This window comes from Hyperolius riggenbachi, chromosome 2 (assembly GCF_040937935.1).
Source record: "Hyperolius riggenbachi isolate aHypRig1 chromosome 2, aHypRig1.pri, whole genome shotgun sequence".
Lineage (NCBI taxonomy): Eukaryota > Metazoa > Chordata > Amphibia > Anura > Hyperoliidae > Hyperolius > Hyperolius riggenbachi.
Window position 1 is genome coordinate 6,664,968 of NC_090647.1, and position 10,990 is coordinate 6,675,957.

At 46.3% G+C, this 10,990-nt stretch overlaps 1 protein-coding gene across 1 annotated transcript in view; it reads right to left on the reverse strand.

Annotated features, from left to right (window-relative positions):
• The window catches only part of LOC137542172 (mucin-2-like), a 48,431-nt gene that overhangs the window by 9,234 nt on the left and 28,207 nt on the right, over positions 1–10,990 (reverse strand). Inside the window, exons 4-5 of the mRNA XM_068263896.1 lie at positions 6,094–6,812; positions 3,103–3,601 (exon numbers count right to left, since the gene is read on the reverse strand). Coding sequence (XP_068119997.1) covers positions 3,103–3,601; positions 6,094–6,812 — 1,218 coding nt within the window. The remainder of the gene's footprint in view (positions 1–3,102; positions 3,602–6,093; positions 6,813–10,990) is intronic.

Sequence of the window (10,990 nt, forward strand, 5' to 3'; positions counted from 1 at the left end):
ATAGACGGTATTTTGCCATTTAATTTCCATTTATTCAACCTATTTAGCACTTGATTTTCGTTTATAAGCTATAAATGAAAAAATATTGTTTTACATTACAACTTATAATGTTGGCTATATCCCGCCCCCTTTTTTCCACGTGCCCTTTTTTGATGCACGCTTTAATAAAGTTTTAACAACCCCCACCCTCCCCCGTAGTTACAAAAAAACAAACACTTAAAAAATATATAGTTACCTTAGGGACTGAACTTTTTTAATAGGTATGTTGTAACAGTATATTACTTTTATATTTTGCCTATATGGGCTTGTAATTAGTGATGGATGCAAAACTGAAAAAATTCATCTTTTTTTTTCAAATAAAATACTGTCACCATACATTGTTCTAGGGAAATATTTGAAACGTTGCAATAAACGGGAGACATGGGCAAACAAAATGTGTGGATTTCATGCACAGTAGAACGGTTTATTTTAAAACTGTAATGGCTGAAAACTGAGAAATAATATTTTTTTTCCATTTGTTTCTTATTATCACTGTTAAAATGCATTTAGAATGAAATAACTCTTAGCAAAATGTACCACCCAAAGAAAGCCTAATTGGTGGCATTTTGCATCGTTCTTGTGAATTACGATGTTAAATTACGATTAAAGCGGAACTGAAATATTGTTTTCAAATGCAATAAAAAACATACCACTGGATTCTCCTTTTTTCGCTGATCACAGACATTAAATTTTGCTGCTTCCCCACTGCCGCCGCATCACCACAAGATGGCTGCGATACCTATACACTTCCGGGGGCATTGCGCGTCAATGGTACGCGTCCATCTGCTACTGAGAAGAATGTGCACGAGAGGACTACAGCACTGTGCATGCTCAGTTTGTCCTCTCTGAGATTTCATCCTGCTCGTCCGCATGTTTTGCTTTTGCCTTTCTTGCTGCCTCGTGGATGACATTCACTGCGTGTGTCCCGGCTCACGCTGTCACACCTGCGCAGCCATGATCAAAGAGCCCTTCTCCTGCTTGTGTCCAGGCTCGTTCTGGTGAGCAAAAGCAGCGCTCACAATTAGCTGAAGGAACGAGCAATGGAGGGGCGGAGAAAGGGAGGAGAATGCGGCCAGAGGCTATTTGCATAGGTCACACAGACAGAAGAGCACAGGCTCTTCCTATCAGCGCATCATCGACTTGTAAGTCGATGATTTCAACGAGTTGATTCCGGGACCGGGAGGGCCTGTCATTACAAAACTGCACAGCTGTGAGATATGTGAGAATTAAAGGGACATAGTGAAATTAAAAAATAATTGAACAATACCAGTTTACAGTTCCACTTTAAGTGAAATTTGTGTTCATCACTAGAAATGGCTTTAGTTTCTGGAACACTCTCTGTCATCTCACTAAAGGTTACCATACACTGAGCCGATTAGCGGCCGATCGATCGTAAATCGATTGACCGATCGATCGATTTGCGGCCAATTTCGATCTATTTCGATTGATTTCAATTGATCTGACATGCTGGAAAATCTAGGTCGATCTGTTGAGATTGCTTATCATTTTGCATTGAACCTAATGGAAATCTGATGGCAAAAAATGGCATCAGATCGATTTTCAATAGATTTCAAACTGAAATCTATTGGAAATCTGTTCCTAGTAAACAATGTTCCTAAACACATGAGATAGATCAGAAACCTATCTGATGATCTATCTGCTGCTATTCTAACGAGTGTATGGCCACCTTAAGACTTGCCCTCTATGTAACACATTTGAGAAAACCACCAAAACTCACCTAACCAACGTCCTCTCCCTCCTCACCATCTCCCACTACCCAGAGCTCCACTTTCCCTTCCTACCATGCGCTATGTTTCTCCTCTGCCTAGATTGCGCTCCTCCCTCTCTCATTACATATGCAGGTTTATCATCTGCACCTCTAGTTATTGTTGAGGGCTACATACTATATTGGAGCTAAGATGGTACAAAATCTACAGAAAATGCTCCAGCAGGGGGAACAGATTTCATCACAATGTAGGGCTTAGTTATTGTGAAAATAATGTATAATGGATATGAATATATCAGAAAGGAGGAATCATTGTTTCTATAGGAAAATTAGTTAACCCATTCGCATTCCGTTGTTTTCACTTGAGAAATGTTCACCCCCCATTCATTAGCCTATAACTTTATCACTACTTATCACAATGAACTGATCTATATCTTGTTTTTTCCGCCACCAATTAGACTTTCTTTGGGGGGTACATTTTGCTAAGAGCCACTTTACTGTAAATGCATTTTAACAGGAAGAATAAGAAAAAAACTGAAAAAATGCATTATTTCTCAGTTTTCAGCCATTATAGTTTTAAAATAATACATGCCTCCATAATTAAAACTCACGTATTGTATTTGCCCATATGTCCCGGTTATTAGACCGTTAAAATTATGTCCCTATCGCAATGTATGGCGACAATATTTTATTTGGAAATAAAGGTGCATTTTTTCCGTTTTGCATCTATCACTATTTACAAGTTTAAAATAAAAAAAATATAGAAATATTTCATCTTTACATTGATATTTAAAAAGTTTAGACCCTTAGATAAATATTTACATGTTTTTTGTTTTTTTTATTTACATGTTTTTTTTTATATTAAACATTTTATTTGGGTAGTTTTGGCAGCGTGGGATGTAAACAATAGATTTATAATGTAAATGTGTGTTGATTTTTTTTTTTGTACTTTTAGTTGTAGTATTACTTTTTGGTAATTGGCCATATTTTTGTTTACATGACGTCACTGTAAGCGTAACATACGCTTAGAGAGACGCATGGGGGAGGTAACAGCCAGAAAAGGCGCAGCTTCTGAGAGAAGCTGTCGCTTTTTCAGTGGGGGAGAGGAATCAGTGATCGGGCACCATAGCCCGATTCACTGATTGCCTGGCTAACGAACCACGGGCCGGGAGCGCGCCTGCACGTGCGCGATCGGCCGCGAGAGCGCCCGGTAGCGCGCATGGTTCCTGGACGTAGTTTCTACGTCCAGGAACTAAAATAGGTTAATATCTTTATTAGATCAATTGACATTGGACTTGAGACGTAGTTGTAGATGAAGTTGTGTGTTAGCTACTCACCTTTTGGAGCTGAAGTTGTAGTAGAAGTTGTTGTGGTTGTGGTTGCAGGAGTTGTTGAAGTTGTAGTAAGAGTTGCTGTTGTGGTTGAAGTTGTAGTAGGAGCTGCTGTTGTGGTTGAAGTTGTAGTCGGAGTTGTTGTTGTGGTTGAAGTTGTAGTAGGAGTTGTTGTCGTGGTTGAAGTTGTAGCAGGAATTGTCATTGTGCTTGTGGTTGTAGGAGTTGTTGTGGTTGAAGTTGTAGTAGGAGTAGTCGTGGTTGAAGTTGTAGTAGGAGTAGTTGTGGTTGAAGTTGTAGTAGGAGTTGTTGTTGTGGTTGAAGTTGTAGTAGGAGTTGTTGTGGTTGAAGTTGTAGTAGGAGTTGTTGTGGTTGAAGTTGTAGTAGGAGTTGTTGTTGTGGTTGAAGTTGTAGTAGGAGTTGTTGTGGTTGAAGTTGTAGTAGGAGTAGTCGTGGTTGAAGTTGTAGTAGGAGTAGTCGTGGTTGAAGTTGTAGTAGGAGTTGTTGTTGTGGTTGAAGTTGTAGTAGGAGTTGTTGTGGTTGAAGTTGTAGTAGGAGTTGTTGTGGTTGAAGTTGTAGTAGGAGTTGTTGTTGTGGTTGAAGTTGTAGTAGGAGTTGTTGTAGTTGAAGTTGTAGTAGGTGTTGTTGTTGTGGTTGAAGTTGTAGTAGGAGTTGTTGTTGTGGTTGAAGTTGTAGTAGGAGTTGTTGTGGTTGAAGTTGTAGTAGGAGTTGTTGTCGTGGTTGAAGTTGTAGTAGGAGTTGTTGTCGTGGTTGAAGTTGTAGTAGGAGTTGTTGTCGTGGTTGAAGTTGTAGTAGGAGTTGTAGCTATCAGTGGGATATTTAACACAGGATCTGAAATAAAAACACAATTCTAGTTATTTTTTTAGCAACTATCGCAGACACAAGTAATATTCAACTAGGCCTCACTCACGCCTGTATAGGCTGTTCTACAACAAAGAGTAAACTGAAGTATGTTTTCCCAAAATCTGATTCATTCCTAGCCTGGATTTGAGTTTTATTGATAGCTGAGGAAAAATGAATTCAGTTATTACTGCCGGTTTGCTGATACATAAGGCACAAAATCTACCAAATGCTAAGCATCTGGTGATAGTACGCACCCCTGTCTGTTCCAAGGAACATGGGTTTTCCAAAGTACGAAGACAAGGAAGCATTTATACACCAGTTTATATATGTTTAATTCTGAAGGTCACTTAAATACTGAAGCAATAAATGATAAAATTAATCTGTCTGACATGGGCAAAAGAAGGATTTTTAAGGGGTGGGGGGGAGTTCCTGAAAGGTCCAGAAGTACTTATGTCCCCGAGTGCTTCCGAATGCAGGTGGCTCCATACTGCCCATGCACAAAATTGCGCTGGCGTATTATGGAGCGGCATATCTTTGGAAGTACTCAAGGACACAAGTGTTTCTGAGGACTTCTGGTAGCAGCAAATTTGAACGGGGGACAGCGCTGGCCTGGAACAACTTCCCGAGAGAGGAATGTGTCTCCTGCCCCTGCCAGCCAAATCCAAAAAAACTTTATTGGCAAGACCAAATAAAGCAAAGCAAAAACAAAGCAAAAACAAAACATTAACAACATAGTGGGGGGAGGATTGTGGGAATAGGGGAATGATATAGGTATACCATCCATAGGGGTGTGGAGGATGTAAGGGATGGTCAGCCTCTCACACAAGCTGCAGGCAGCCCTCCTGGAGTTTAGGGACTGTAAAAAACTTTTCAACCTGTGAAATACCTTATGTAGCTGTCTACATGCAGTCTTTACAATAGTGAGAGAGCTGAGTTTTTCCCACAGACCCTGCAGGAGGCAAGCCTCTGTATATTTACCAGCTTGTCCGCTTCAGCGATTTCAGGAATTTTTTTTTAAAGGTACAGGAGTCTCAGGGGGATTCCATACATCCAGAACCCCGTCTGAATAGGCCAGTGGAGTCTGTTATACAGTTTATTTCATTGCCAGCTCCAGGAAACTGTCACAATAATCAGAGGTTTTGTGTGCAGGATGACAGACTCACCTGTGCAGTATAGTGACTCACCTGTGCAGTATAGTGACTCACCTGTGCCATACAGTGACTCACCTGTGCAGTACAGTGACTCACCTGTGCAGTATAGTGACTCACCTGTGCCATACAGTGACTCACCTGTGCAGTACAGTGACTCACCTGTGCAGTACAGTGACTCACCTCTGCAGTATAGTGACTCACCTGTGCCATACAGTGACTCACCTGTGCAGTACAGTGACTCACCTGTGCAGTATAGTGACTCACCTGTGCCATACAGTGACTCACCTGTGCAGTACAGTGACTCACCTGTGCAGTATAGTGACTCACCTGTGCAGTACAGTGACTCACCTGTGCAGTATAGTGACTCGCCTGTGCAGTACAGTGACTCACCTGTGCCATACAGTGACTCACCTGTGCAGTACAGTGACTCACCTGTGCAGTATAGTGACTCACCTGTGCCATACAGTGACTCACCTGTGCAGTACAGTGACTCACCTCTGCAGTATAGTGACTCACCTGTGCAGTACAGTGACTCACCTGTGCAGTATAGTGACTCACCTGTGCAGTACAGTGACTCACCTGTGCAGTATAGTGACTCACCTGTGCAGTACAGTGACTCACCTGTGCAGTATAGTGACTCACCTGTGCAGTATAGTGACTCACCTGTGCAGTACAGTGACTCACTTGTGCAGTACAGTGACTCACCTGTGCAGTATAGTGACTCACCTGTGCCATACAGTGACTCACCTGTGCAGTATAGTGACTCACCTGTGCCATACAGTGACTCACCTGTGCAGTATAGTGACTCACCTGTGCAGTATAGTGACTCACCTGTGCAGTACAGTGACTCACCTGTGCAGTATAGTGACTCACCTGTGCAGTACAGTGACTCACCTGTGCAGTATAGTGACTCACCTGTGCAGTATAGTGACTCACCTGTGCAGTACAGTAACTCACCTGTGCAGTATAGTGACTCACCTGTGCAGTAGACATCAAATTTGAGAGTTCCAGAGAACTTGTAGACATAATATCCCCCGGGACAGGCTTTCACTGAAATATTTGGCCCATTGTAACATCCGGAGGCCACACTGTTGATCAGCAGAGGCATCATCTGGATCCCATCTCTAATCTTTGGGTGGATTCCTCCAAGAGTAAATGGCTCCAGGGATCCACACTTCAGAGGTCCCACACACCCTTCCTTCAGGCTGGATCCAGTGCCTACATAACGGTACCAACCAAACAGGTTGCGGTCAGTGGGAAATCTTCCGGTGGAGTTGATGTTGGCCAGCCGGTTGGCACCATTGACCTGCTGGTAGTTATAACAAGGGTCAGCACACTGAGTGCCTCCACTGATCCTCAGACAGTCCTGGTCATTGGTGCAGGGGCTGGCTTCTGTTCCACCACATGGGGCATTCCTGTTTCTATTACACAAGTAGATGCCGTTCCGGTTGACACAGTTGTCTGTTGGAGAACACTTGTTCAGTGTAGGGCTTGCACACTCATTGATGTCCGCACATAGCTTCTGCTTTGTATCCCAGGTGTAGCCATCAGGACAGCATGGACGGGTGTCACAGAACGCCATGACTGTGCAGTTCCAGCCATTGCCCATATATCCAGGCTTGCAGGAACACGACACGTAGCCTGACTTGGCAGCACAGTTGGCGGTTGCTGTAGAGTTGCAATCACTGCAGGCTTTGGCATCTGAAGAAAACAAATAATAATCATCATGTGAATTGATTAAATTATTTTAGATTAGAAATTACCAGTGACATTAACATAAGAACTCCTTTCCTAAGCGTCAGTACATAAGGGGCCACTACAGAATCCTTCCCGACAAAGCATGAACAAAGTCCTCCAGCACTAGAGGTGGGAACTCCACAGTACATCCCCCATTCATAAGTCACATTCCATCAAAACCCCCATGCCATCCCCGCCCCCATACATGGCTGGTTTTAGCAGCACGGGGGCCTTATGGCAGAGCTAACCTGAGAGCTTCCTACCCCCCCAGTAAAGTCAGCCCTTCTCAGGGGTCTCCTCTCCACTGCTCCCCAGGGCCCCTTCAGGATGTGTAATAATTTACCTGCTCCCATCCCATTGCTCCATCCGTGATCTTCAGCCCTGCAGCCCTGGTGCCGGCCTCTCCTCCATGTGGAGCATGTTTTGCGTAAATAACCTGCACCGGTTCATGGAGGAGAGGCAGGAAGCGGGGAAGAAGACAGAGCACAGGTGGAGCATGTTATGTGTAAATAACCTGCACCGGGTCATGGAGGAGAGGCAGGAAGCAGGGAAGAAGACAGAGCACAGGTTGAGCATGTTATGTGTAAATAACCTGCGCCGGGTCATGGAGGAGAGGCAGGAAGCGGGGAGTAAGACAGAGCACAGGTGGAGAATGTTATGTGTAAATAACCTGTGCCAGGTCATGGAGGAGAGTCAGGAAGCGGGGAAGAAGACAGAGCACAGGTGGAGCATGTTATGTGTAAATAACCTGCGCCGCTTCATGGAGGAGAGGCAGGAAGCGGGGAAGAAGACAGAGCACAGGTGGAGCATGTTATGTGTAAATAACCTGCGCCGGGTCATGGAGGAGAGGCAGGAAGCGGGAAGAAGACAGAGCACAGGTGGAGCATGTTATGTGTAAATAACCTGCACCGGGTCATGGAGGAGAGGCAGGAAGCGGGGAAGAAGACAGAGCACAGGTGGAGCATGTTATGTATAAATAACCTGTGCCAGGTCATGGAGGAGAGGCAGGAAGCGGGGAAGAAGACAGAGCACAGGTGGAGCATGTTATGTGTAAATAACCTGCGCAGGGTCATGGAGGAGAGGCAGGAAGCCGGGAGGAAGACAGAGCACAAGTGGAGCATGTTATGTGTAAAAAAACCTACGCCAGATCGTGGAGGAGAGGCAAGAAGCGGGGAAGAAGACAGAGCACAGGTGGAGCATGTTATGTGTAAAAAACCTGCGCCGGGTCATGGAGGAGAGGCCGGAAGCGGGGAAGAAGACAGAGCACAGGTGGAGCATGTTATGTGTAAATAACCTGCACCAAGCCATGGAGGAGAGGCAGGAAGCGGGGAAGAAGACAGAGCACAGGTGGAGCATGTTATGTGTAAATAACCTGCACCAGGTCATGGAGGAGAGGCAGGAAGTGGGGAGGAAGATAGAGAACAGGTGGAGCATGTTATGTGTAAATAACCTGTGCCGGGGAAGGGAGGAGAGGCAGGAAGCGGTAAGAAGACAGAGCACAGGTGGAGCATGTTATGTGTAAATAACCTGCGCCAGGTCATGGAGGAGAGGCAGGAAGTGGGGAAGGAGACAGAGCACAGGTGGAGCATGTTATGTGTAAATAACCTGCACCGGGTCATGAGGGAGAGGCAGGAAGCGGGGAAGAAGACAGAGCACAGGTGGAGCATGTTATGTGTAAAAAACCTGCGCTGGGTCATGGAGGAGAGGCAGGAAGCGGGGAAGAAGACAGAGCACAGGTGGAGCATGTTATGTGTAAATAACCTGCACCAGTTCATGGAGGAGAGGCAGGAAGCGGGGAAGAAGACAGAACACAGGTGGAGCATGTTATGTGTAAATAACCTGCGACAGGTCATGGAGGAGAGGCAGGAAGCGGGGAGGAAGACAGAGCACAGGTGGAGCATGTTATGTGTAAATAACCTGCGCCGGGTCATGGAGGAGAGGCAGGAAGCAGGAAGAAGACAGAGCACAGGTGGAGCATGTTATGTGTAAAAAACCTGCACCAGGTCATGGAGGAGAGGCAGGAAGCGGGGAGGAAGACAGAGCACAGGTGGAGCATGTTATGTGTAAATAACATGCACCGGGTCATGGAGGAAAGGCAGGAAGCGGGGAAGAAGACAGAGCACAGGTGGAGCATGTTATGTGTAAATAACCTACACCGGTTCATAGAGGAGAGGCAGGAAGCGGGGTAGAAGACAGAGCACAGGTGGAGCATGTTATGTGTAAATAACCTGCACCAGGTCATGGAGGAGAGGCAGGAAGCGGGGAAGAAGACAGAGCACAGGTGGAGCATTTTATGTGTAAATAATCTGTGCTGGGTCATGGAGGAGAGGCAGGAAGCGGGAAGAAGACAGAGCACAGGTTGAGCATGTTATGTGTAAATAACCTGTGCCAGGTCATGGAGGAGAGGCAGGAAGCTGGGAAGAAGACAGAGCACAGGTGGAGCATGTTATGTGTAAATAACCTGCACCAGGTCATGGAGGAGAGGCAGGAAGCGGGGAAGAAGACAGAGCACAGGTGGAGCATGTTATGTGTAAATAACCTGTGCCAGGTCATGGAGGAGAGGCAGGAAGTGGGGAGGAAGACAGAGCACAGGTGGAGCATGTTATGTGTAAATAACTTGCACCGGGCCATGGAGGAGAGGCAGGAAGCGGGGAACAAGACATAGCACAGGTGGAGCATGTTATGTGTAAATAAACTGCACCGGTTCATGGAGGAGAGGCAGGAAGCGGGGAAGAAGACAGAGCACAGGTGGAGCATGTTATGTGTAAATAACCTGTGCCAGGTCATGGAGGAGAGACAGGAAGCTGGGAAGAAGACAGAGCACAGGTGGAGCATGTTATGTGTAAATAACCTGCACCTGGTAATGGAGGAGAGGCAGGAAGCGGGGAAGAAGACAGAGCACAGGTGGAGCATGTTATGTGTAAATAACCTGCGCCAGGTCATGAAGGAGAGGCAGGAAGCGGGAAAGAAGACAGAGCACAGGTGGTGCATGTTATGTGTAAATAACCTGCGCCGGGTCATGGAGGAGAGGCAGGAAGCGGGGAAGAAGACAGAGCACAGGTGAAGCATGTTATGTGTAAATAACCTGCGCCGGGTCATGAAGGAGAGGCAGGAAGCGGGAAAGAAGACAGAGCACAGGTGGTGCATGTTATGTGTAAATAACCTGCGCCGGGTCATGGAGGAGAGGCAGGAAGCGGGGAAGAAGACCGAGCACAGGTGGAGCATGTTATGTGTAAATAACCTGCGCCGGGTCATGGAGGAGAGACAGGAAGCGGGGAAGAAGACAGAGCACAGGAGGTGCATGTTATGTGTAAATAACCTGCGCCAGGTCATGGAGGAGAGGCAGGAAGTGGGGAAGAAGACAGAGCACAGGTGGAGCATGTTATGTGTAAATAACCTGCACCAAGTCATGGAGGAGAGGCAGGAAGCGGGGAAGAACACAGATCACAGGTGGAGCATGTTATGTGTAAATAACATGCGCCGGGTCATGGAGGAGAGGCAGGAAGCGGGGAAGAAGACAGAGCACAGGTGGAGCATGTTATGTGTAAATAACCTGCGCCGGGTTATGGAGGAGAGACAGGAAGCGGGGAAGAAGACAGAGCACAGGTGGTGCATGTTATGTGTAAATAACCTGTGCCTGGTCATGGAGGAGAGGCAGGAAGTGGGGAAGAAGACAGAGCACAGGTGGAGCATGTTATGTGTAAATAACCTGCACCAAGTCATGGAGGAGAGGCAGGAAGTGGGGAAGAAGACAGAGCACAGGTGGAGCATGTTATGTGTAAATAATCTGCGCCGGGTCATGGAGGAGAGGCAGGAAGCGGGGAAGAAGACAGAGCACAGGTGAAGCATGTTATGTGTAAATAACCTGCGCCGGGTCATGGAGGAGAGGCAGGAAGCAGGGAAGAAGACAGAGCGCAGGTGGAGCATGTTATGTGTAAATAACCTGGAAAGGGTCATGGAGGAGAGGGAGGAAGCGGGGAAGAAGACAGAGCACAGGTGGAGCATGCTATGGGTAAATAACCTACACCAGGTCATGGAGGAGAGGCAGGAAGCTGGGAAGAAGACAGAGCACAGGTGAAGCATGTTATGTGTAAATAACATGTGCCAGGTCATGGAGGAGAGGCAGGAAGCGGGGAAGAAGA